The sequence below is a fragment of the Carex rostrata genome, chromosome 3, assembly GCF_964058835.1.
Source record: "Carex rostrata chromosome 3, lpCarRost1.2, whole genome shotgun sequence".
In the NCBI taxonomy this organism is placed as follows: domain Eukaryota; kingdom Viridiplantae; phylum Streptophyta; class Magnoliopsida; order Poales; family Cyperaceae; genus Carex; species Carex rostrata.
The window spans coordinates 10,894,296-10,921,786 of record NC_135920.1 but is presented as its reverse complement, the minus strand read 5'-3'; the positions used below and the strand labels follow the sequence as shown (position 1 = coordinate 10,921,786).

Below are 27,491 nucleotides of genomic sequence, written 5' to 3'. Positions count from 1 at the left end.
GGATGGAATTAATCTGGGCCATCTATTTTTATTAATTGCACCTCAGGTATCTGGGGGATACAGACTATATGATATATGGGCTCTTTAATATTAGTGTAGATTTAGTCTGCACGAATCTCAAAGAGTGGAGTTTTTGTCCAAAGAATTTTGGACAAAATCTCATCCAAAGTTAGTAGTAAACCGTCCGATCTGTGTTAAAATTTACACTAATGGTTTAGATTTACAGACCCATTTAAAGTTATTAAGTTTTAAATATGTTGGTACGAATCTTAAAACAAATTAAACGGTAAGACTTGACTTTGGATGGAATTTTGTCCAAAGCCCTCTAGACAAAATTCAATTCCAATCTCAAAACATATCGGAGGGTCAAGATTCATTAACTCAAAAGATTTCCTTTTGAGTTAATGCAGAGGATACGAACTCAGCATCACCATGCAACCGGAAAAATAAAATTAAATCGGTACTTCTTTTTTTTGGTTCAAAATTAATTGAGTTAGAAAAAAAATTCTACCGTCATTTTATGCCCTGAAGATATAAGTACTGGTTTTCTTTTCCTATATTACTTTATAATATTTCTGAAATAAATAACAATTTAATTTAGTCATAATTCGTAATTAATTAATGAGGAGGGTTCAAATGCCTCTATGTTTTTGTGTCTCCATCATGCCTCCATCTCTCTCCATCATTTTCAAAGTTCAAACAGTCGATCCGAACCGCTCAATGTAACCTCCATACTAAAATATGTTTGGAGACCAAATTTTATATTTTTAGGAATTTTTTTACTATTTTTTTAGATAGGTACAAAATCAGTAAATATGAACCATCTAAAAACAGTATTTTTGTACCTATCAAAAAAAATAGTAAAAAAATTTCTAAAAATATAAAATTTGGTCTCCAAACATATTTTAGTATAAAGGTTAGGTTGAGCGGTTCGGATCGACTGTTTGAATTTTGAAAATGATGAAGAGAGATGGAAGCATGATGGAGGCACAAAAACATGGAGGCATTTGAACCTTCCTCTTAATTAATTCCTCGTAATTATATCTTCAAAACGAGATTCACCTTTAGCCATTAGGGAGTACAGTAGGTCTTAAAATAGACCGAACCAAACTACATTTGCGCTGCCTACGGTTCAGCCAGAAAAATACACTTTAGTACACTTTTCGTAAGAAGATACAGAGCAAAAAACGGGTAATAAAAAGGTCTCCCCATCCGCTGCTATGGTCGTAAAGTTCTTTGCCAGTAATATCGGACTTCAGATGTTCAATCCATGCCATGAAATTATGATCGAACAGTCTGTTTTAGACAATGAAAAATTCATAGTGTTCAGTCAGTTGCAGCGGATCAAATAATAATAAAGAGAAGTGGTGGCAGGACTGAGGGAGTAGCAAAGAAATCCTGCGCCCAGAGATTCTATTCCTATTGTTGCCTCCTCTCTCTCTCTCTCTCTCTCTCTCTCTCTCTCTCTGACTCTGCCATTATACTCTTTCAGCCGCTTGCTATTACTACTCTCTCTCTCTCTCTCTCTTTCTTTCTCTCACTAGTCACTAGTCAAAATCTCTGCCAAACTGTAATAATTAGAAGGTCCTGCTGCTGTGAGAATTTTCTCCCTTTTTCCAGTACCCAGCAATAGGGTTTATTTCTCAGCTGAAACTCAGCATTTCTCCTTGTCTCTTCTCCTTTGTCCCCTCAATAAAAATATTCATGAGCACCTAAAAAGGGTCTTTTGAATTTATAGGCAGCGCATGAGATGTACCTCAAGCGGTCAAGCCTAGATAGCAGATAGCTAGCTGGTTACTATAGTTACCTTTTATGTTTTGACGAAGAATATTCGGCGTGTATAAATGAGTTAGCTGGGTTGAATTTGAAAGTAGAAAGAATCAGATAAGAGTCTGCTGTTCTTCATTATATTATATGGCGAGAAAGGAGGTGATCAAAGGAGAGAGAGATGGGGATAATGGTGAGAAGATTGACAAAGATGGAGCTATCATGAGACCTTATATCAGATCCAAGGTGCCTCGTTTGAGATGGACGCCAGATCTCCACCGTTGCTTTGTTCAGGCCATTGAAATGCTTGGTGGTGAAGAGAGTACGTTAACATTTATATATATTTCCATGTTGATACATCTCCCATTTTAGATTTTCTTCTACTAAACTAGGGTTCTGAATTTGTAAAAGATGTATATATATATATATTCCTCCTCCATCATAAATAAACAGGATATATAGCTTTCCCTTTATGACTTAATTATCTTGCTTTCCTTCATTTATTCTCTAGTTTAACTTAGGTGATAATTTACATATTCAAACAAAAAGAGGATCAGACAAGTAAAACTTAGATATTAATGAACTGAACCTTAATGTACATATTGGCAAAAGTATATCCATTTTTTCTTCTTCACTGAAGTTAATATATTACTTGTTATTTCTGCTTATAATAGGAGCTACGCCTAAGCTCATTCTTCATCTTATGGATGTTAAAGGGATAACCATAGCACATGTGAAGAGCCATCTCCAGGTTTGTTCCTCAACTTTTAAATAGTTTTATTACTTGTAAAAAAAAAAATCTCTAAAAGTTGTATTTCTTGCGTTTGAATGAAACAAAGAATAGCTCGAGATATATAGCTCGCTAACCCAATATTTCAATGAAATAGCAGAATAGCAGCTAACTTAAGCTATTCCTTGTGTTGAGAATAACATTTTTTTCACTTAAACGTGAAATAGTGAGAATAGCTCGCTAAGAATAACAGCTATTTTTAAATTAGTGCTATTTCTGTGTTATCCAAACTTATCGATGGGTTAGCGCTATTCCTCTGTTTGATAAAACGGTTTCTTTTTTCTTTTTTTTTTGCTTTCCAATAAAACGGTTTCTTGTTTCTGGATTCTTTGCAGTTGTACAGAAACATGAGAAGTGACAACGTAAGGCAAGGTAATACAGCAGCTACCAACTCGTACTTTTTTGGTATTTAAAGAAAAATTCCTATTTTTAAATAAAATAAGACAGGACGATTTGATCCTCAGGAATTGCAGTATTTGCAATCTTGCCTGAAATATTTTGAGTTCAATGAGCTTTCTACAATATTGATTTAATTTATTATAATATGTAATTTGTTATAGAAGGTGAGGCAGTGAGGCTAATTAATGCACTGATAATCCAAAAAGAAAAAGAGGGTGAAGAAAGATAAATTGTATTGGAATGATTTATTATCCGGTTGAGTAGTAGATGCAAAATAAGATCTCTTTTGCATGCAATGATGACAACTTAATAATTAATTCAGTCATTGTAAAGATACTATGAATCATCTATGGCCACTTGTATGAGCAAACATGGAAAGATATTATATAATTAGAGCCTTTTTTGGTGTCTCCATGTATACGTAGCAGGGATTGTTCAAGAGAGGAGGAGGTCAATAGAAGACAATGATAGAGGTGGTGATGAGCATAATGAGACTAAAAATGGGAATGATGGTGCCTTTGAGCATTGTTCAAAGCACACAAAGGAATCATCACTGACCCCTCTGAAAAGGTCGGTAGCTTTGTCTCTCTCCAAATGTTTTCTTGTCACATCATAGAATATACACCTCACACTCACAACTCTATTTATTTATTAATTTAACCCTTGGTGAATAGGAAAAAATTTATATATTTTTTATTCAAACGTTATTTTTGTATTTAGGTTTCATTCATAATTTTATTAGGTTTTTGTTAAAATGAAAAGTTTGTTATGATATATAAGTGTTTGAAAATTATGAAGCTCTTTGGTAGTGTTCTAGGACACCCTCCTTAAGGTTCTTTAGAACTCCTTAGAATACTGAGCAGTCTTAAGCTTGTAAAATACTTGTTCCTTTGTAAAACTTAAAACCACTTTCTTAAGTCTCATTTTGCCTATATTTTTAAGTTTGTCCAAAATTTTAAGAAACCATTTTATATAGCTTGAGCACTTGAAGCTCTTTAAAAAAGTCAAGCATCTACTTTCTTAACTTTTTGTTATCAAACATCTATTTCTTAGCAAAACTTAAAAGTTAATCCTACTCAACATGCTGAACACCCTCTTTATTATTTATTTATTTTTCTCACGTGAAAAAAATAGATCAAGGACGGAGACAAAGCTAATGCAGAAAAGCCTGTGGATTGATGGATATAAACAAGCATTGGCAATGGAGAAGAGAATAAAGGATGCAGGTTTATTGGGCGATTCCTGTTCTAATGCTAATGCCTTCATGCGCAAGTGCTTTCAGTGCAGTGAAAATCAAGTGTGCTTCCATCGTTTCAAGGTACTGCCAAATGCCAGGTTGTGATGTGAGTAGTACTGAAGTAGTGTATGCATCCTTCTCTTGTCAAACATAAAAAGAAGCCTTTGTTTGGTTCCATCTATTACACATCTTATCAACACTTTGTGCGACGTCCTTAATTCCTTTCTTGGTTCTCGTTCTCGGTTTCTTTTTAGCTGCTTCTTTGCAGCTAGGGGCTTTACCTCTCTCTATCTCACTCTAGGTCTGGTTTGCGCATCTACCAATAATGATACAGGAAAGATTTTATTTTAAAATTCTTTGGCAAAAAAAAAAGAGCATAAAGGGTAGACTCAAGATTTAGTTACTTTCCCACTTTTTTGGGTCCCAAGATCATATTTTTTCACCTATTTTTTGTAATGATATAAATAATAAATAAAATGTAAGGTATGCTCAATATTATACAGAAATAGACCAGCGTTCAGCTGAAAATAGAGATGTTGATAATATATATGTCCTGGTTGTATTTCTTTATTATTTAAAAATCGAATATCAACGTCTCTATTTTGAGTCTGTTAGCGTCTGTATTATTTTTATTAGTATGGCAATATATTAAATTAATTTATTTTTCAATGAAAAAAATTGGTATTTTTCTCGTATTTATATATGTCAGCTAGCTTGGCAACATGAGACATTGTACTTAGACTATTCATATGCTACTCTCTGGTGCTTGGTCCGATTAAAATTCAATGACTCAGATCAAACCTTTCTCGAGGTCCCATTGTAATCTGACCTGTTAAATTTTGATCACTCAATTCATGAGCACTGCCATATTTTTTATGGCAGTGGTTTGATTGGCACCAGATGTTGTGTTGGCTCTCTCCTCTCCACACTCCAAATCCGAACTGTTTATCACAGAATGCATAATCTGAACATTGTGTCTAAATTTATTTTTCTCAAAATTTAGTTCATTTAAACATCTCACACCTGCAAACAGTCTAAATATGAAACGGACATTCTAGAATTTCCCGCATTATCCAAATATTTCCTTTACTTTAAACAGGGCCAAACCCTTGATGATATTGATCTTCTAAATGGTCATTCTCTTTATGATCAGAAAAAAAATATTTATTATTTTCTCAACAATTTTGTGTTTTTATGAAATATGGTACACTGAGTCAAAAAGAAATTTTGTAGTACTCTATATGTAACTAGCTTTTGATTAGTGGTGTCAGTGGCATCCTTAATTTTATCCGTTTACCTATACCCTATTCGATAACACGGGTACGAATAAGAATTTTTTCGTTTAGTTTATCAGATACAGGTAAAGGTAAAGTGTTTTATCGTTAACATAATGGGTGAAGAATTATTTTTTACCCGTTATAGTAATTATTAAAAGTAAAGATTATAAAATTATTATATATATTTATATTTATATGGAGATGATGAATAATATGATATATATAGTTTTATTAATGACATGCTTTCATGAAATTTCGGCAAGCGCAGTTTCTAGTAGTGTTGCCAAAACCGCTTGCCAACTTCAAATCATAAACATAATAACATGTAACTCTGTTTATGACAGGTGCATGGACAAAGCGCACCATGTGCAACAATGGATATTCTAAGAGCCAAAGAAATAGATGCCACCATATGTTCCTTGCAAAAATCAAGATCTTGCATGAAGGAATACCTTGAGAGAAATGAAGTCGACGATGATGATGATGATCACGCACTCTCCCTCTCCTTATCTCTAAATCCCATTACAAGTAGAAATGAGAAACCGTCAACAAGTGAAAGCAGCAGTATTCTTTCTTCATCGAACGGTGGTGGTGCTATCAATTTGAATCTCACCTTGTCCGTCCCGGGCTTGTAGCTTGAACTGTCTGACACTTGCTCTTTTTTTTTTTTTTCTAAAACTCTGAAGGTCCATTTAGATTCTAGATGTTCTTCTCCCACCATAGGATACAACTACGCGAGTATTATGGAATATTGTGTCTTTTGTAACTAGCTAGCCTACTAATGTAGTTCCCTCTGAGTACAACGATTTTTTAAAACGAAATCTGAGAAGTTTTATTCGTGAGAAAAGGGAAGGAGAATGTTGTTATTTGCCGATTTTTTTATATTTAATCACTACTACAAAAATGGTCATTGTACACTGCACATTGTACACGGATTTGATAATTTTATCTAAAAACCATGGATAAATTGTAATTTTTTGGAAGTCCGAAATATCTGTGGGATTTCTACACGGATGTTTATTAAAGAATCAGTGTAGAAAGCCTTGAGAGAGCTACACGGACGTTTATTAGGAACTGTACACGGATTATTATTTAAATAACAGTGTAGAAAGCCTTGAGAGAGCTACACGGATATTTATTAAAGAACCGTGTAGAAAGGTAAGAATTGTACACGGATTTTGTTTAAATAGCAGTGTAGAAAACTTGAGAGAGCAACACGGACGTTTAATAAAGAGCCGTGTAGAAAGGTGAAAATTGTACACAGTTTTTTGTTTAAATAACAGTATAGAAAGCCTTGAGAGAGCTACACGGATTTTTTACTTAAAAATTCGTGTAGAAAGGTTATTCTAGGGTTTTGGTTATATAAAAGACCTTCTCCTTCCAGCAGCGCCGTTTTGATCAATTAATACTCTCTCTCTCTCCTTCCAGCAGTGTCATTTTGATTTCTGTGCACAAGGAGCTAGAATCTGAGATCTTTGAAGTTAATTTGTATTTCTTCTCTCTATCTTGCTAAGCTTAGTCATGTATATATATATATATATATATATATATATATATTTCTCTTTTCTGTTACTAGCTTATTATTGCTTATTTAGGTCAATTATTAATTAATGCATGCATGCTTGATTTGTTAAGATAATGTAAATAATTAGTGTAATGTGGACCATTTTTTGAAAGTGAGAAGTAAAGAAAACGCCTAAGGTCTCCATCATTAGATCTGAGAAAAACCGTTGAAGATCAGTACTAACGCTTCCGCCTAAAGATGTCTGCACTTCATAACTGTAAGATTTAAATTACTTTGTTATTTTATTTTGAATTTACGAATTCTGGATTGCTTGTGTTTTTTTTATTGCAAAACACGTCATGAATTATTAAGACTATCATTTGGTATCAGAGCCATCGTAAATTCATATAAGATGCAATAATTTTTTTTTTTACGAAATTGATTTTCAATGGTTCGTATAAAAGCTAGACAGATTCAACTAATTTTATATATAAATATTTTCTTATAATTTTGGATGAAAATTTTAAAGGAGAATTTTTATTCCCTATTATGTATGCACATATATGTTAATCAATGGATTCTTATTGGAGATGCAATATGTTGGAGACCTTTAACCAAGAGGCATCATGTCATGGATCACATGGGAGCTCCTTTTTTGGTATGTTGGATCTAATACGCCTTAGTTTGTATGAAATTTCGGTCCAAACTAGATCATAACTAAGAGTTTTGGCAATTTGAGCCCATGGGAGCTTGATCATGTGATTACTAAGTGGTAAGGATATAACTTTTATACAAACATTGTATTGGATCCTAAGGAGTATATATTATGTTTTATCACATGAGATTGCATGTACAAAGAGCTTTGTATATATATATGTTGCATGAATTGTAATCTTCTACCTTTTCTTGTTACTAACTAATACCAAATTATAATTGTAGTATGGACCAAAGCAAAAGTGTTACACCAAGGAGCAGATCGACGATGTCAGATGTATGTGGACAAGACGGTTTCAATTTAAATTTTGTAATGCTCAATATGGATTTGTATAATTTTGTATATTTTAATGTAAATAAATTATTTATACTATTGTATAGTTTTGGAATTATGAGTTTAAAAGACCTCTGTTTAATGTTTCTCTGTTTTGGAATTCTAATTTTAAATGGCTAACAAAATTGGAAGCTAGCCACCAAAAAAAAAATGAGAAAAAAAGAACAATTCTACACAGACATTTAACTAAAGTCCATGTAGAAAGGTATTTAAACATAAAAAAAAATAAGAAAGCTACACGGACATTTAGTTAAATATCAATGTAGAAAGAGTAATCGTACACGGACATTTAGCTAAATGTCCGTGTAGAAAGAGTAATCATACACGGTTGTTTATGTAATAATCCGTGTAGCTCGGTTATTTTGAGAGCGACGCTGGCAAGCGTTTGTACACGGTTGTTTATGTAATAATCCGTGTAGCTCTCGATAATCGCACACGGGTAAATATCCGTGTGTAAATATTCAAGGATTTCTACATCCTCACAGTCCACACGGCAGAAAATCCGTGTAGCTCTCCTGTTTATGTCCGTGTACAATCACTTATTCTGTAGTAGTGAATAAATGAAAAGTCTAAATTAAACCTCTTAGACAAGTTTGAATGAATTTCGGTGCTTGGATGAGCTAAACTTTTGAATAAGGAAACCCCACCCCCCACCCCTTTTTTTTGAATCATAGCCCGTAGGCAACTCCACCTCCACAACACACACAATTTTATTAATTCTAAATGAAAATGTGTATGAGTCGGAATTTATAGTTTTATTGATATCATTTTGATCATTAAAATATCGCACACTTGCTGTTTTGCAGCAAATTAATTTTACGTTTAACATGTATTAAAAGAATAATATATTCATTAATTTATCACAGCGTTATTTTTTAAGATTGAACTAGTGTGAGTGCAGTCAACAAGCAATATAACTAATATTAAAGCAAACATAATTATTCATAACATTAAATATCAATTGAATTATTTACTATCATTAACATTTGTGTCATCATCAATTAAAATTAAATAATATTTACATTTACCTTACTACAAGTTTCATAATTCACAAGATATATCCTTATGACATGAATGCAAATATTTTTGACTGGTGATAATGGTACTTATAGACTACAATGATATCTGTGAAATTTTAAGAACTAATAATAATCAAGTCCTCCTTCAGGAAGGAAAAAAAACGACTTACTAATTATCCATTTTATAGTCTTTTACTTTGTAACTTAGCTTGCACATTTCGTGAGTTCTCTTTTGCAAATATAGAGGTTGGCTACTCTATTTTCATAAGTATATGTTTATAAGTCATTTTTGCGTTTTTAATATTCAAATGGTCGATCCAAAGTACTCAACATATTTTCCATACTAGAATGTGCTTGGAGATCAAATTTTATATTTTTTGGAATTTTTTTATTATTTTTTCATAATTTTTATTTTTATAATTATTTTGAAAAATTCTGAAAAAATAGTAAAAAAATTTCAAATAATATAAAATTTGGTTACTAAATACATATTAATATGGAGAACATGTTGAGCGCTTCAGATCAACCGTTTTAACATTGAAAACACAAAAATGGCTTATAAACATATGCTCTCATATGCTTATATAAATAGAGTAGCCAGTCTAAAATTTATCTAGAGTTTAAGAAAGTAAAATTAGTAATTTTACGGTTGAGGTTTTAGCGGATTTTTTTCATAAACCGTAATTAATAAAACGTTTTTTAGGGAACCAATATGATTGATTTTTTTTTTCAAAAACCATAAGGACCGTGGGGTTCCCACGGTCTCAATTTTTATAAAACAGAATTTCTTTTAATTTTTTAATTTTTTGTATTAAAATATTAGAAATGTTGAATATATTTCTTTGAAAATAGATGAAATACAATATAATTTGATTTATTAGAAATACTGCAATAAATAACCCGGATCAATATTTTTCATGTCGGGTTTTTCGCGGCTGTAAGAAAAATTAATATATATTTTTATGTGTTATTAGAAAAAAATAAAAATGCTTAGATTCTGAGTTATTGATCCCGGTTCAAAAGTCACTTATAGGTAATCCAGAAAATATTGTGATCCTTCTAGGACATTTAATTTATAAAAAGTTAAATCTATTTTGAGAATTCTTTTTGAATAACAATTATTAAATAACTTAAAAGTTATTATTTTTTTCAAAAATAGATACAACTTTTCATAAATTAAATTTACTAGAAAGATCACAATATTTTCTGGATTACCTAGAAGTGACATTTGAACCGGGATCAATAACTCAGAATCTAAGCATTTTTTTTTTTTTCTAATAACACATAAAGAAATATATTAATTTTTCTTACAGCCGCGAAAAACCCGACATGAAAAATATTGATCCGGGTTATTTATTGCAGTATTTCTAATAAATCAAATTATATTGTATTTCATCTATTTTCAAAGAAATATATTCAACATTTCTAATATTTTAATACAAAAAATTAAAAAAAAATTCTGTTTTATAAAAAAAAAAATAATAATTTGAGACCGTGGGAACCCCACGGTCCTTATGGTTTTTGAAAAAAAAAAAATCAATCATATTGGTTCCCTAAAAAAACGTTTTATTAATTATGATTTATGAAAAAATTCCGGTTTTAGCTCCTGTTACTCGGTTTCGTACGAGTAGATTGATTAAATGGGGGCAGGGCCGCAGGGGTCCGACATGATTTTGTTTTTTGACTTTTTGTTAATTGATTAGGTGTTGAATGACAAAGGTTCCCTTTTGCTTTTATTTTGTTCGCTATTTCATATTCTCTTTTTTCATTGAATAGATCTGGGCCAGCAATGAATTTACTCGGCATTTACGTAACCATAGGCCTGAATTTAATTCGGGCCTCGTGTTAATTTAATGCGTATAATGGATCCATTTCGGAAGCAAACGAATCTGGTAATCAAAAACCCAACTTGGTTCGGCTTCGTAATTCCATTTTGCTTATACGGGCTGTGATAGTATACATATTCAGTTTCTTCTGGTAGTTATCGCATTAATCTTTTCATGACACCATTCAGTGAATCTTGGCAATATTAATAAGGCCAACATTATAATGATTCCGAAAAAAGAGATACCGGAAAAAGTCGGCGATTACAGACCCATTAGTGTCATGAATTTAATTCCCAAATTGATCTCTAAATTATTGGCTAATCGGTTGAGATGTGTTTTACCAGATTTGATTTCGAGTAGCCAAACGGCCTTTATAAAAGGCCGGCAAATCACAGAAAATTTCAACTCCACGCGGGAGATACTTCACCACATCTCAACTACTGGTAAACCGGCACTGTTTATTAAATTAGACTTTGCCAAAGCCTTTGATTCAGTTAATTGGTCCTATTTGAAAGATGTCATGATTGCTAGAGGTTTTCCGTCTCGATGATTACGATGGATTGATGATATATTGCATACGGCATCTTCAAGGATTATTATGAATGGGGGCGAGACAGAATATTTTATGCATAAGAAGGGATTAAGGCAAGGGGATCCGTTGTCTCCTATGCTTTATGATATTGCAGCAGATGTCCTTCAAAGAATGATTGGGGTGCTTAACACATCTGTCCAAACTTGTATATCATCAAAATTATGTAAGGCAGTCATAGCTCATCAGTATGCAGACGATACTGTTCTAATCACTAATGCTGAGGTCTCCACAGTGGTTTCTTTAAAAATTATCTTGAGACTTTTTACTGAGGCATCTGGTCTTCATATTAACTATGAGAAAAGTTCTTACATACCAATTAATGTTGACCAAAGATGTGTGCCGGTCATATCGGCAGTTTTAGCATGTTCTCTGTCTAGATTCCCTATCAATTATTTGGGATTGCCATTGACCATAAAGCGGCCTACAAGATCACTTTATATGCCATTAATTGAGAAGCTTGAGTTTAAACTAGAAGGCTGGAAGAGTCGATTAATTTCAAGAGGTGGTCGCTTGCAGCTAATGAACTCGGTACTCAGTTCAATTTCCGTTTATTTTATGGCTTCCTTTTTGTTACCTAAATGGGTGATCAATAGGATAGACAAGATACGAAGGGATTTTTTATGGGGAAAGTCAGACACGAGGAGAGGTATTTCGTTGATTAATTGGGAAGCTGTTTGTCTTCCAAGAGAGAATGGAGGAATGGGCGGTGCAAACTTATTAATTAGAAACTGGTCCTTGCTTCTTCGCTGGTGGTGGAGATTATATAGAAATCCAGATTCTTTATGGTCTCAGACAATAGTTGCAATTAGATGTATCACTAAAGGATCACAAGTGCCAAGAATTTCTTTTTTTTGGAAACAATTGTTAAAAATCAGGCCTATGTTCTTATGGAGTACACACTGGCATATTGGGTCGGGCACAACTATTTCTTATTGGTTCGATTCATGGTCAACATCCATCATGGCATCAACCTCTGCACCAAGCAGATCAAACCGACTATGGTCCTTGAGTAAGGCTATAGATCAAACCGACTATTCAATGGAATTGGATGAGCAGTGGGGAATATACAGCTAAATCATTTTATGATTTGGTGGCAAGCGGAGGCAAAGTAAGATGTGAGTTCAGTTTTACATGGACACTGAAGATCCCTCCAACAGTTCGTATATTTGCATTTCTTTGGTTGAAAGGAAAGTTACTGACTCACGATGTCATGGAGCGTAGAGGATTTATCTGTAATCGGGATTGTGTTCTTTGTCAGTCACATAGCCTTGAAACTGCATTACATCTCTTTTTTCAGTGTAGCTATGCCAGAACTTTATGGTCTACAATAGCGGTATTGCTGGGATACCGTATGGTTTGGGTGAGAGACACAGTGGCAAACACGTTCTGTCATTCACTTAAAAGGTGTAACGGACGAACTCTCAAGCAGAAGTGGAGTACTTATTTTTTATCGGCCTGTTGGACCATATGGAAAGAACGAAACAGTAGTATTTTTGAAGGCAAGCTTAGGGATCCATCAGTAGCAGCAGAGAAATCTGTTGAGGAAGCAAGATTATGGATGCAGTTTTGTTAGTTTACTAATTGTACGTAGCATGTAGTATTTAGTAGAGGTTGTTTATTTGTTTATTTTTTAATCTTTATGATCGTTGTACTCAAAACTGATAGCTTCTATCAGTGTTTCAAAAAAAATTTAAGCTCACGAAGTTTTTTCTTTTTTGGTGACTTTTAACTCTAAAATTAAATAGACTCAAACAATGAATCTAAACTGTTGGAATTAATTTACATGTCAAATTTATAAATTTTCGTAATAATTTAGTATAAAATCAAATGGTAATAAAAAAAAGATTTATAAGTTAGTTGTTATGTGTTCATTCTTTACTGTATTTTTACACTTTACTTTATACTAACTTAATTCAAAAACTTATAAATTTGATATCTAAATGCACCACCCATGAAATAGATCAGTTTCAACAATTTAGCTTTATCATTTAAAGTCATTCTAATAAATTTTGAAATTCAGCTCATCAAAAAAATGATAAGCACAATAACACCCTAGTTCTCCTCTTAGATTGGAAATTCGATGGATATGGGAATCCTTCATTCTAGTTTTAGGGAGAGATGGGGATTTGATGGATATCAGATCAAAATTCAACCAACGTGCTGTCAAAATCATCAAATCTAAGTCGTTAGATTCACGTTAAGATTTGCATATTCAATTTAAATTTATGAAATGATTAAAATTAATGTAGATTTAAATATGTTTGCGTGAATTCGATCGCAAATTGGTTAACTTCAACCAAATATAAGATAAATTTCGAGCAGATGCCAGTTAGAAAATACATTAATTTCGATCTAAACCGAATTGTTCCCAATAAGTTCAATCTATGTAGGTGTTTCATATGATTTTATTTATTCATGCATTGCAGGGAAGTGTAATATTATTAATTAGTCCTTTGTGTGGTATGGTAATATATAATTTTTTGCTACTTATTTCTTTTCGGTAAAGACCTTAGAAATTTCCATAATCATTCTGAAATAATTAATTATTCACAATATATATTTCTACTTTAAAGAGAGAAATTTTAAATACGTCCAACGAATTTTTAGACGCCCATTAAACATAGTACAAAATGAGGCTCCACACGTGACCATGACTTGTACATCAGCAAAGCTCTAAATATGATTGTAGAATCGTGTGATCAAAATCAAATAATTCAATCCAGGCACACCAATCTTCCCAAGAAATTATAATGTATTCAGAGCAGTTTTATTTTTAATAGTGATCGACCGAGTTAAATAAGACTACGACAGACCTCTGTTTTTATTTTTATTTTCTATGACAGTGGATGTATATACTGGCACGTGCTTTCTTACCCCTGGCAGCTGTTACCATAGTGACAAATGAATTATTCGGGTTCGGTTCGGCGAGATCAAAAATTCGTGATTCGGGTATAATTCGGGTATAATTCGGGAATGATTCGGAATTATCCGGATCAGAAATCTCAGTCCTGCAAGGGAGCAAAAAAATAATTGTTCTTGGAAAAATTCGTGAATAATTCGGGAAAAGTTCGTAAAATTCGGGAATTATTCGGGTTTAATTCGGTCAAAGTTCGGTCAACCGAATAATTCGGTGTTCGGTTCGGCATCACCCCGGAAAAAAATTAAACGGGTATAATTCGGGTATAATTCGGGTATCTTGTCACTATGGCTGTTACTGTTAGGTGATGTTTCTGCCGCATTCAATCATTTTCTTTTTCTCATTCATGCTTTTTTTTGGGGGGTCTGTATTTCCAGAGTCCGGTTCATTTTAAGTGGGGGCAATTTCATGTATATCCCTCAAAAGTTTCAATATTACATATTTATCCCTCCAAAATCAATAATTACATATTTATCCTTAAAAATTATACAAACTCACATATTTGTCCAATCTAACTCTATAACATATCAAATATCTCCAAAAATAATTAAATAATATTTTTTAAACGTAAAAAATATTTTACAGTATTAATTAATAATACATACTATTACGATCTTCGTTTTTGTCTCTTTAGTCCGTCTAAGTTTTCTTCTCTTTAAGGCGCCAAACCTCCCGCCTCTCTCTCCAAACGAAAATGAAAAATTAAAGCAGCGATGGGCAGCAAAAATTTGTGAGAGTGGAGGCGACTAGGGAAGACAGGGAGAAATCTATGTTTGGCACGTTTGGATAGAGAGGCAAGAGAGGTTTGGCGCCTTACAGAGAAAAGAACTCATGCGGACTAAAGAAACCGAAGGGTGTAATGGTCAACATATAATTAATTAATAGTGTAAAATAAATTTTAAAGTTAAAAAAATATTATGTAATTATTTTTGGAGATATTTGATATGTTATATAGTTAGAGTGGGTAAATATGTGAGTTTGTATAATTTTTAAAGATAAATATGTAATTATTGATTTTGGAGGAATAAATACGTAATATTCAAACTTTTGAGGGATATATATGAAATTCTCCCAAAAAGTAACTCAAATTTTGAGTTAGATCCAAAACGTCCAATTAGAATTTAAATTAATTCGGTCTAAAGATGAAATGTACAGATCTCTTAAATATTCGTATTGAAGCAGATTTGACAGTCCGGATCTAAACTCAAATTAACTGAGGTGATATGAATTCGGTTTTCCAATTGTATTTAATCCCCCCACCCCACACACACCAACCAGGTACGGATCCCCTAAAGTAATCTAATTTTTGAATTTGCATCTGACCGTCCGATTAGAATCCAAATCTATCCGCCTGATTAGATAAAATGCATGGAGCCTTTTAGTATTTGTGCCAAATACAAATTGGACGGTCTGAATTCAAACTAAAAAATGGATTACTTAGGGTACGTTTGGATGAAACAAATAATAGAGCTAATCTCAAGTTTGAAAATAGTAGCTAATTCAACTTTTAATTGGATTAGTAAAATAGTGAGTTAATTCATATAAGACAAATAAAGAATAGTGAAGTAGTGCTATTCTTGCTCCATCCAAACATTCATTGAATAACTCAAAAAAATAGTGCTATTTTCAGGTTAGTGTTATTTTTGCTCCATCCAAACGCACTCTTAGAGATCCGAATCCCACCAACGCCCCCCCCCCCCACCAAAAACAAAAAAAACAAGAAGAAGAAGAAAAGGAAAAGAAAAAAAAAAACTATCGATCTCCCCGGATATAATTGTATTGGTGCTGCTGGAATCCAGGTTAGGTGGAGTGCTTACTTCTACCTTCGAGTTCTTAATTGTGCTATTCCGCAACAACTAATCCTCTTGACTATTCACGACAGGACACACGTACTCCAGCCTTAATTACTGCCTTCTCGTGCACATGTCATAGTTTCCCGGTCTACACTAATTATATACGCGACAAAATGAATTACTTATTTCATCACAATAAATAAAATAACAACGAATATACAAAATGTAATGTTTCCAAATCAATTATCCATTGATTGACGTGTTCAATTGTTAAGTAGAGAGAAAATCTTACCGTTAGACCCAAATGCAATTGCTAAGGAGAAGTGTAGCGGCAGGAATGGAGGGGGCAAACACAGGAGCATAGATTCAAGTGCTTTCTTAAAATTGCACAAAATATGCACTCCTCTGCATGCCCCTTCCACCTCTACCGGTACCATCATTGTCGCCTCTCTAACCATCGCCCCACAAAATTGAACTAAACCGGTACACAAGTATGTTCAAACAAAAGGGCTGTTATTTGTTGAAAAGATAATAAAAAAAAATAAAAAAAATAAAAATAAAACCTCCGCTGCCAATTTCTTAGCTTTCGATTGTTTGTTGATTTGGCTTGCCTGTTTCTGACGTGCATCTCCTTAATTTATAGTGTGGGAAATTTTTGTAGTAGATTGAAGCCGTACTACACGAAGGTTTAGTAGTACACTGTACAGGGGCAAAAAAAAATAAAAGAATTAGATGAAGACTTGAAGTGGTACTTTTAGAAGGGAATTAGCATTAGTACCGAAGTACCAACTGTACTGCGGGTTTGCTCCATGTGGAGTTTTCAAACACACAAATCATTGTCAAATGGACTAAGTGCATGTACTCTTATCCCTCTCCAATATACTAGGAATCTCAATATAATTGACAAGTTTCTGTCAATGTGAATATATTTATGGATCCACAGTTAACGACCGCATTCAACGGATTTATTAATAACATTATAAACAATACCTCTATTAGGTGGCAATTTTTAATTATTAAATGTGTACTATAGGACCATGTACCGAAGGCCCCACGAACTACTCGTGGGCCGAGTACCGAGTCCGCTGTTGAAGATCTCCCGAGCCCAACTACGTAGCTGGGCCCAAAATATCCTACAACAGCCCAATAAAAGCCTGCTCGGTAAGCCTCCCAGAGCGAGCCCAGCACAAGCTCGGGACGGTCACGCTATTGTAACCGCTCCTATGCGATGATCTGTTAAGCTATGGAGTCACGATCCCTTGTAACCGCTACTATGCGACAGTTACGGGATGGCCTATATAAGGCCTCAAATTCAGCTGAGGTCAGGGCTAGCAATTTCATTCACACAAGGGAATGAACCGAGTCGAGCACCATACAATTACAAACTTCCATTCTCACAGACTACGGCCTAACCTCCTAGGAGATAGAACGTATCACTAGCATCATAGTAAATTTATTTTGTCAGACAACCCGATTTCAGTTCATTTTTTAGAGCTCAAAAATCATAATCAGGCTCGACAGGCTGACACCAAGTGAATTAAAACATGAATACAGCTTTCACCTCGAAAGTAATTTACTAATTTTGTCAGTACAATAACCCAAACCCATGACCGAGACCAAACTTGTCTACAGAACAATAGTAGCAACTCACCGATTAATCATTAATAGTGCCACCATCAGTAAAATGATAAAATAAAAGGAATAAATAAACTTTGTTCCAATGTTAAACTTTAATTCCAAAATTAATATAAAAAAATGTCTTGCATAGACTTCAAGATTAGATGAACAAATGAAGTATTGGAAGTGCTGGGACTATCCTAGTCACAAAAAATCCTGTGTCCAAAATTACTGCCCATATCAGAATGATAATTAAAACAAAGGGTAATTATAATATCCCCCACCTATCCATCCCCCATTTCATCCCCCATTTCATTCCCCAACTAACTTTCTATTTTAACTATAACTATAACTACTATTTCTAACAATCTTTATTTCTTTCCTCTTTCTCCCTTTCTCTTCCACCTCTATTTTTCTCTTTCACCTCCATCTTCTTCTCCCACCTCCGCCTCCGCCTCCCTCTCCCACCTCCGCCTCCCACCTCCCTCTCTCACCTTCACCTCACCTCACCTCCGCCTCTACCTCCCTCTCCCACCTCCGCATCCCACCTCCTCCTCCACCTCCGTTTTTCCATTGATAAGCTCCCCTCCCTCTCCCACCTCGAAATGAAAAATACAATAAGCTCCCTCCCTCTTACACTTTCGCCTCGATTTTTTCCCTCTATGCCTGCTGCTCCTGCTCTAGCGAACGTTCTGCCGGAGATCTTCCGTCACTCCATCCCAATCAAGCACGCCTCTGCCAGGAATGAATACTTCAATGTGTATGAATGAATACTTCAATGTGTTTGAATGAATACTCGAGCACGTCTCTACCGGGTCAGATCCGTCACTGTCGATCGTATCAAAATAATTTTGTATATGTATATGCAATTAATCTTTTTCATGTTTATGTTCCCTTTTCTCATGAAGTAGCGAGTTTTGCAAAGAACAAAGCTTTATTAATGGTGAATTAGGCCACTGCGTATTAAATAAATGACATAAAAATAAATTTTGAAAAAAAATAGAGATATATGAATGAATACTTCAATGTGTATAAATGAATACTTGCGTGACAAGATATTAATACTTGTGCAACAGACAACTCGAAAGTATGTCATCATGGATCTCATTTGAAAGATAAAATTGTGTAGAAAACGTTCGTGGTTTTAGATTTGCAAAATTCTTCCCAGATCGTCAGAAATATTGGTTAGATTGAACGGAGAAAAAAAAACCCATCTCTAAAAACATGAAAAAAATGGATGAGTGATGTATCCAGTTTTTATATTTACACTTGCACGACGAGGATGAATACTTTCTCGATAATGATGAATACTTGTACAACGGACAACTCGAAAGTATATCATCATGGATCTCATTTTAAAGATAAAATTATATCAAAAACATTCGTTGTTTTAGATTTGCAAAATTCTTCACCGATCGTCAGAAATATTGATTAGATTGAACGAAGAAAAAAAAATCTCACCTCTAAAAACGTGTCCAGTTTTTTTTTTTAAATACTTGATATATTAGTTATGAATACTTGATGTGTTATATATGAATACTTAATGCATTATAGATGAATACTTGTGTGCGCCAGTTATAAAATCTTTCAAATATTATGTGGTCCCCAAATAGTAAGTGGTTCCCCTAGGTAGTTAGTAGTTATTGAAGTAGTTAATGACTGGGGGATGAAATGGGGGATTGTTACGGGAGGATAGCTAGATGCTCCCTAAAACAAATTCAATTGTCTTACCAAACAAATGAATCGATTGAGATTTAAAAGAAAGGCAACTACCATAAAAAAATATTATTATAACTCTAAACTTCTGAGCCTTAAACACATTAAATGGAACACCATTACCGAATCTCAGGCATCAGTACATACTTCATACCAGTAGCAGATCTAAAAGGCTATGGTATCAGTCAGCAACTCTCCTTTGGCTACACACAGTTTGAAGAGGTACAGCTAAAATACCGGCTAAGTAATGAGAGAAGGAAGACAACAAGTTGGAAGAGGTATAGCTAAAATACTGGCTAAGTATTGAACTTGACTGGTACAATATGGACAATTTCATCTAGTACAGACAAACTTTTCGGGTTCACCTTGATTGAATTCTCAACCAAAGATAACCAGACAGCTGAATCAGGAATAACACCCCTCTCCACCGCTTTAAGAACACAACTAAATGCCCTCTCAACCTCCTCCAGTTCACAAAGCATTTGAACTAGTGGCACGTAACTCGCCACATTTGGCACACAACCTCTCATAACCATCTCTTCCAATAATCTCGAGGCACTTGCCCAATCACCTTCCTTGCAAAATGCACAAATTAATGGATTAAATGTAGATACCATAGGAAATAGACCCTTTTGCACCATCTCATTGATCATATTCAGTGCTTCTTTTATGTTGTTCTTCTTGCACAATGCTCTGATTAATGCAGCATAGACCAATGCACTGGGAATGCCACCTTCCTTCACCATTTGGTCATAAACCAACTTTGCCTCTTCAATTTGATCGTCATTGCAAAATGCAATAATTCTCACAGTTTTATCAATTGCTCTTGGAAAATTGTTTTCCATCTTCTTAAAGAATTTTATTGCTTCTTCCGTTTTTCCTTCCTTGTAAAACCCATAAATTATACTATTATACGGACTAATTCTATATCTATAGTCTTCTCTGAATTCTTCCATCAATTCCAAAATCTCTAATCCCTTCTTAACTCTTCCTCTCGAGCAAAACCCATGAATCAAAATATCAAAAGTATCAAAATTTGGCTCAACACCGTCTGTTCTCATCTCTTGGTATAACTCAATAGCATCATCAACCTTACCAACAACACAAAATTCAGAAATCAGAATATTAAAACTGCGTACATTTGGTAAAACCCCTTTCCTCTCCATTTCCTTCAATACCCTTCGGCCCACCTGTGGCTTTTCAGCCTCACAAAACCCTTTAATCAAGGTATTATATGCAACACAATCGACTACCCCTCCTTTTGCCTCAAACCTCTCCAAAACCTCAACAGCCTCCATTAAACGTTTCTCTCTGCACATCAAATCCACAATCTTTGTTGCAGAAATGGCATCAGGGACAAGCCCAAGATTGTAACTTTTCTCCAACATCACCAGGGCCTTGACCAATTGACCCTCTGTGCAGTAAGCCGAGATGAGTATATTAAAGGTAACTTCACTAGGAGAGGTTCGCATTGACTCCATGAGGCTCCTTGCGCGTCCAAGACTCCCATTTTGGTACAGTGCATGGATGAGAGTGTTATAGATGACATGATTGGGCTTCAATCTAGACGATTTGATCAAAGATAGAAGTTTAAAGGCCTCGTCAATGCGGTTAGATTTACAAAGACCTTTGATAAGGATGGAGAAGGTGTAGAGATTCGGTCGGAGGCGGGAGCCAGAGGAGAGGAATTGAGTTTTGAAAAAGTCGCGAGCTTGGTCGATGTCGAGCGATACCAGGCGGTTGAGTTTTGAATTGAGGTCACGGATTGAAAGAGGCGAGGAGGAGGCGGAGGAAGAAGAGAGGTAGAGAGAGGTCTGTAACTGTACCAGGCGAGCGGTACTGGTACGGTGAAGGAAGAGGAGGCGTTTTGCTGGGTTAAAGAGGTAGGCAAGCATAAGGCGTGGAGGCGTAGTAAACCCTGGTTCAGAGACCGGAACTGGAGACAGGAAACCTGCACCTGCTCATAGAATATCAGCAATCTGCTCTCTGCTAGTTCTATCCCACCGCAAGCTGCTTAGATCTCGAGCGGACAGTGCAGATTGAATCAGGGTAGAGAGGACAGAACAATATCATCGGGGGTAGGGCTGTACAAAATCGCTCTTACTCGGAACTCACTGGCTTGTAGCTCGCTCGTTTTAATTTGCTCATTTATGTGACTGCTTGTTTTAATTTGCTCATTTACAACTCGAATTGATTGACATATTTAATAAATAAGTTAAATTTGAATATACCTCAACTCTTTCATTAATAACTCGAGTTATACAAAATTTATCACAATAAATCTCATGTCTTTCTAAATGGCTCCTAAGTTGTTATTTAATTTTTTATTTTATTAGTTATCTTATTATTTATGTTTGAATTGTTTGTGTTTAGATAAATTTTTATTAAAATATTTAAATTATTTGTGCTTAGATAAACTCTTACTAGTATATAACTATAACTAAGAAAATTGACTGGTAAAACGAGCTATAAATGAGTTGTGAGCCAACTCGAGTTGGTAACGACCTGAACTCGAGTTTGCTTTACAGCTCGTTATTGATATCCCAACTCGAGTTGACTCGCTCATTTACTAAATAAGCTGAGCACGAGTTGGAGGTAACTCGCTCGAACTCAGCTCATTTACAGCCCTAATTGGGGGTTTCATCAAATTCGGTTAGGTTAAACTGAAATAAAATAAGCAAACAAAATTTATTAAGTGAGGCTATGTTACATTGTAATGTGCGGATCGATTCGTACATTGAATTTATTTTGTTTTTAAAATCTAAATAATTAATTTGAATCGTTCAATAATATTATAATATAAAAATATACTTGAAAATCAAATTTTATATTTTTTGGAATTTATTTTACTATTAAGTAAGTAGAAAATCACTACTTTCGGATGATCCATAATTTTTTTATCAAGTGATTTTCTGATTGTCTAGAAAAATAATAAAAAACTTAAAAAAAAAAATTGATCTCCAAATATATTTTCGTATGAAAATAATGTTGAACGATTCAGATTGATTATTTGAACTTTGAAAACATATATATGAATCTAAAACACAGACCGGCCCGCGCATTGCAATGTACTATAGCCTCACTCAAATTTATTTGGTTTTTAAAAATATAATTGAATTAAAATCGAACTAAACAAACCGAACTTAAATTTTGGTTTGTTCGGTTAAACCGAAATAAGAGGTAATAAAAAAATGTTAATTTTAGGGTTGCACAAAAAATTGGTAGTTCGTGATTCGAATCGAGTTTGATTTGAAAAGGTTCGTAAAAAATTTGATTCGAAATAGTTTGAAATTAATTCAAACCAAATTCAAACTGGACCTGGTTCGTTCGAAATAGGTTCGCAAACTATTTTAGTTTGAATTTTAAAGTAACATGAACCGTTAATTTCCGCTGATGACTTAAAAGTTAAAACATAAGGCTGCCTAGCCATAAGTCATAACTCGTAAGTCGTAATCCTCGCTCTCAGTTCTAAAACCCTAGATGACTTTCACCTCTCGCTTTCGGCGACTATGATCACTCTTCCTTGTCATAAAAAAAGTTCGTAAAATATTCAAAATTGAGTTCGTAAAAAATTCGATTCAAAATTAATTCAAACCAAACTCAAATTGGAGTAAGTTCGATTTGGTTCGATTCGTTTGTAGCCCTAGTTAATTTTTTAAATTTTTTAAGCTCAAAAAAATTATTTATTTCAATACACAATTAAATTAGGTTTAGTGATTTTATTTATTCATGCATTGTAGAGTAATATTATTTAGTTCTTTGTGTCGAATAGTAATATTTAATTTTTTTTGTTACTTATTTCGTTTTGGTAAAGACCTTAGAAATATCAACAATCAATTCTGAAAATATTTCTTTTTGGGATCTGTATCGTATCGGTATCCAATACCCGTATTGGCGTATCCATCGCTGCATACGTATTTACTCGGACCCGTATCCATACAACCAAGAACGCAATCATAAAGTCAAATTTTAAGTTTGACCAATTTTTTATATTCCACCCCCAGAGTAGCTTACTCAATAATCATATATATCTTCCGTTGGATATCCTCTTGATACCAGCGACACAAATGAAGAAGAAATTAGACGGTAAGGATAGATCGCTGAATATATTTCGTTGTAGATAATCACAAATGAAATGAGCGCTTGGTCCCTAAAACAGGAATTCGTATCCTCTGAGATATCTCAAACTTTGCGTGCCTTTATGGAAAATCCCAAACCGTTTAAATACCTTCTACACGAATCTCAAAGCACACATAATACTGACCCTACATCACCCCCGAATAAACACCGAACACGTCGGTCACGCAAAAGTTGAGATATCTCAGAGGATACACACTCCCTAAAACCGAATTCATATCCTCTCTCTCAAAAAAAATTCGTATCCTCTGAGATATCTCATATTTTGCGTGACTTTATCGAGAATCTCAACCGTTGAAATACATTCTGTACGGATCTCAAAGTTCAAATAATACTGGCCCCTGCGCTATCCCGAATAGGCACCGCACACGTCGGTCACGCAAAATATGATATATGAGATATCTCAGAGCATAGGCACTCCCTAAAACCCCTGGAACACAGAGACCACGCCGAAAGTCTTGAAACCCTAGAGCCCCTTCACTAAAAAGTAAAAACTTAGCCCCCACGACTTCCGACGAAATCGCCTCCACTTCCAACGAAATCATAATGGTACCATATCTCTCTATCTATCGTGTTTTCTAATGTTTCGTGTTTAATTGTAATAATCAGATAAAACCTTTTCTCGTTGGATGGATAATCTGACATTTCCATGGGAGATAATCTGATTGGGTGACTTTGGTAGAGATTGGGAGGGTAAGAGTAATTATGTTTTCAGTCGTGCTAGAGGGAAGGGGAGAAGATACAGTATTAGTTGTACCATTAGGGGAGGGGAATTTTTGGGTTAGCCATTAGTCTCTGATACCATGAAACTTAGGTAAATTGAGAAGAAGAAGATTAAAGTTTTGTATTCATCTGTTTTGTACGTTGATTACAGATTTGATCCTTGTATTTATTGAATTATAAATGAAGCTTAACTCTGTTTAAATCTAAAAACTAAACCGGGGTAACCACAAGGTTAGCCGTTATGCTATGTTATAATTTTATATCGCTGGCATCCAAGATGCTCTGTAGTTTGTTGTTATCCTCTTCAAATCATCTTCAGTGCTTGTAGCACTTGTCTCGTCCAGTTGTTGTGTAATAGATGGTGATAAGTGATGAAATTTGGAAAATTATTGCAGACTCAGGAGGCGGTGAATCCGAAGGCTTATCCTTTGGCTGATGCACAGCTAACTATCACGATAATGGATTTAATTCAGAGTGCCGCCAATTTCAAGCAACTCAAGAAGGGGGCTAACGAAGGTAATTTTTTTTTACTGTTTTAACTCCCAACTTCATATTATTTCTCTTTTGATATAGTCAAGCACCCAGAGGTGTACTGTTTATTTCCTAGGTTTCAGCCCAAACTTGGGCCCCTCCAAATAACTCTTTTCTTTGTGTACCCTTGAGGCGTGTTTTGTCAATATGTGCAAAGAAACCAGGAAAATTAAAACAGAAAACTGAAAAGTAAGTGGTCGAATCTGTATCGGTTCAATACATGTTACTGACTACTAATTTCTTTTTTTAATACGTAGCTACAAAGACACTAAATAGGGGAATAGCAGAGTTCGTTGTGATGGCAGCTGATACCGAGCCCCTGGAAATTCTTCTCCATCTCCCTTTGCTCGCTGAGGACAAGGTATGTATCTTTTTCTCATTATATGATCTTAGTATCTGATGTATTGAAGAAAGACTAAACTGCAGGCTGTATTGTTGCTTAGTATAGGAGTTATATGTTAAAGGCCGATGCAAATCATAAAATTTTATGTATGCCTCCTGCAAAACAAAGGGAAAGGTACGGGAAATTATGGAACAAGCCTTTTGAGAGAGTTCTATAGTGTGATCACAATTATAATTGGTATAAGTGATGTTTTGAGATTTTGTGGTATACATAATCACCCTTCTCGTATATTTTTAGCAATTTGTTTATTCGTCGCATATGCTGTACCTCCATGGCACAGAGTGTTCATACCAAGGTGTTAATATATTGTAATGCATGAACATAATTTCTGATTTCAGAATTCTTATGAAATTTTATGTGTTTTGGTCAGAATGTGCCATACGTATTTGTACCATCAAAACAATCCCTTGGTCGGGCTTGTGGTGTGACAAGGCCAGTTATTGCATGCTCTGTTACCTGCAATGATGCTAGCCAGATCAAAGGTCAAATCCAACAAATCAAAGTAAGTGTCAACCCTTCAAATGTCTTGTTTTAAAGAATTTTTTTTTTATTACATATATTGCCTTGTTGAATGCAAATGAAAATTTCAAAGACTGGTTTAAAGTACCTTCTGGTCCTTCCTGGTACATGTAATTCTGTTGTGGTTGTTTCTGTATTTTGTTGTGGGCAATTTTAAATGTTAGTTTCTACTGTAGGTGTTTTTTTGTTGTGGGCAATATTAAATGCTGGCTTTTATAGTAGGGTTTTTTTTTAAGAAAGAAAATACAAAACAACCTTTATTGATCGGAAATAATAAGAATGTAGAAATGAACCAACTCTGATGGAACTCTGAAACTTGTGGGTCCGCACAAGGTTTTTTATGAAGTAATAATTCATCTTCTCGTACTGTATATAAAACCCATTGTTTTCTTTTTCTTGATCTAACACTTAGTTTTTTGTACTTGCAACTGGTTTGTAGCCATCAAATTAGCACTAGATTAGTCAATAATGTGTACCATGTAATATACTAATACTGATGTTTTTCCTTGCCTCAAATAAACTTGTCTTGTTTATGTAGTAAAGAGCTGAAAGAAAATTTTGACGGTGACTATTAGTCATTTTTATAACATAACATTTTTGAGGGTTCTGTTCTATTTGCTTAGTCTAGGATTTTTCAATATTATTATATGGTTTCTTTTTATTCTTTTCCAGGATGCTATAGAGAAGCTTCTAATATGAGTTTGCATTGAAGCCCCTTTTCAGCATGATGGGCCTCAGGGAGAGGCTTGGACTGATATGTAATGCAAATGGGCATTGTTGTATTAGTTTAGTCTCAAATCTGACTACTTGGTTTAGTATGATCTGTACCAGTATGATATTGCAATCCTAGTTATGTGTTGTTATTTGTGTATGGGAGTACATTCAAGAGATTCCCTTATTAAAATGTTGAATTTCTAGTGGTCTGCTTCTTTTGCTGTGCTTTTCTTTTGAATTTCTATTTTTACTTGTAGTTGGTTTTGCTCGTTTATTGTCCGTTTGTGTGCAGCATTTGAGGGGTAATCACTAATCAGAGAACTTGAAGTTGTTATGTTTGTTGAGAAATTATTTTGCCCGAAATATTAGACAAGGAGCTGATATTGTCATGATAATTTTTCTACAGTTTGATCCGAGCTATTTTTCTTAACAGTTTATTTTGTTGTTGTTAATGAAAATATAGCGTTGAAGACAGACAAATTTATGGTTATATTGCCCAAAGATTTTTATTGATTTCTTTTCGGATCGTTTCATATCTGATAAATCACAGGTGAAAAATAGTAGCATTGTAAGACAATTGATTGTGCACTCGAGTAGGTAGTTCTATAATTCTCTATTGTCTGACACTGACATTTAACTTGCCAGCACGCTGAGTTCCATAATTTTTGTGCGTGATACAGGATTAATTTGGACTCCTGATAAACAAAATTACACAAAAGTTCCTCTGATCTTGCACTATTATTTTTTTCAAATTAGGCTTCTAGACCTGTCAAAATACGAATTATGGTCGCCGGACATTCCAAGTTATCCCTAATTTAATAAAAATTATAGAAAATTTAATGTAAAGGCGGCAATGTAAAAAACCGAAGGATACATTTAGGTGCAAGTTGTGCCTTAAGGCTTTGCCTGAACTACAAGTCTACAAGCATGGCAATGAACTAGGCCACAATGGTAACAACTAA

The 27,491-nt window shown here is 34.3% G+C and overlaps 2 protein-coding genes and 1 long non-coding RNA gene across 4 annotated transcripts; 2 read left to right on the top strand and 1 right to left on the bottom strand.

Annotated features, from left to right (window-relative positions):
• Nucleotides 1-1,542: 1,542 nt before the first annotated feature.
• Nucleotides 1,543-6,143, top strand: LOC144551448 (uncharacterized). The gene is made up of 6 exons (XM_078299404.1): nucleotides 1,543-2,089; nucleotides 2,442-2,518; nucleotides 2,893-2,929; nucleotides 3,385-3,526; nucleotides 4,091-4,274; nucleotides 5,815-6,143. Exons 1-6 carry the CDS (start codon nucleotides 1,915-1,917, stop codon nucleotides 6,103-6,105), a joined length of 906 nt encoding a protein of 301 aa, XP_078155530.1. The 5' UTR covers nucleotides 1,543-1,914; the 3' UTR covers nucleotides 6,106-6,143.
• On the top strand, nucleotides 6,139-26,743 carry LOC144551449 (uncharacterized). 2 transcript variants are annotated; one of them, XM_078299406.1, is made up of 6 exons: nucleotides 6,139-6,151; nucleotides 24,137-24,188; nucleotides 24,758-24,878; nucleotides 25,151-25,254; nucleotides 25,667-25,798; nucleotides 26,488-26,743. In XM_078299406.1, the coding sequence occupies exons 2-6, from the start codon at nucleotides 24,186-24,188 to the stop codon at nucleotides 26,512-26,514; spliced, it is 387 nt and encodes a 128-aa protein (XP_078155532.1). In that variant the 5' UTR covers nucleotides 6,139-6,151; nucleotides 24,137-24,185; the 3' UTR covers nucleotides 26,515-26,743. The 2 variants fall into 2 exon arrangements, with proteins under 2 accessions (XP_078155532.1, XP_078155531.1); XM_078299405.1 differs by lacking the exon at nucleotides 6,139-6,151 and having other exon boundaries at nucleotides 24,063-24,188.
• On the bottom strand, nucleotides 15,404-16,726 carry LOC144552011 (uncharacterized). Its single transcript, XR_013510918.1, has 2 exons — nucleotides 16,462-16,726; nucleotides 15,404-16,317 (listed from the first exon to the last, which is right to left on the bottom strand). It is a non-coding gene; the product is annotated as an uncharacterized LOC144552011 (long non-coding RNA).
• Nucleotides 26,744-27,491: the final 748 nt, after the last annotated feature.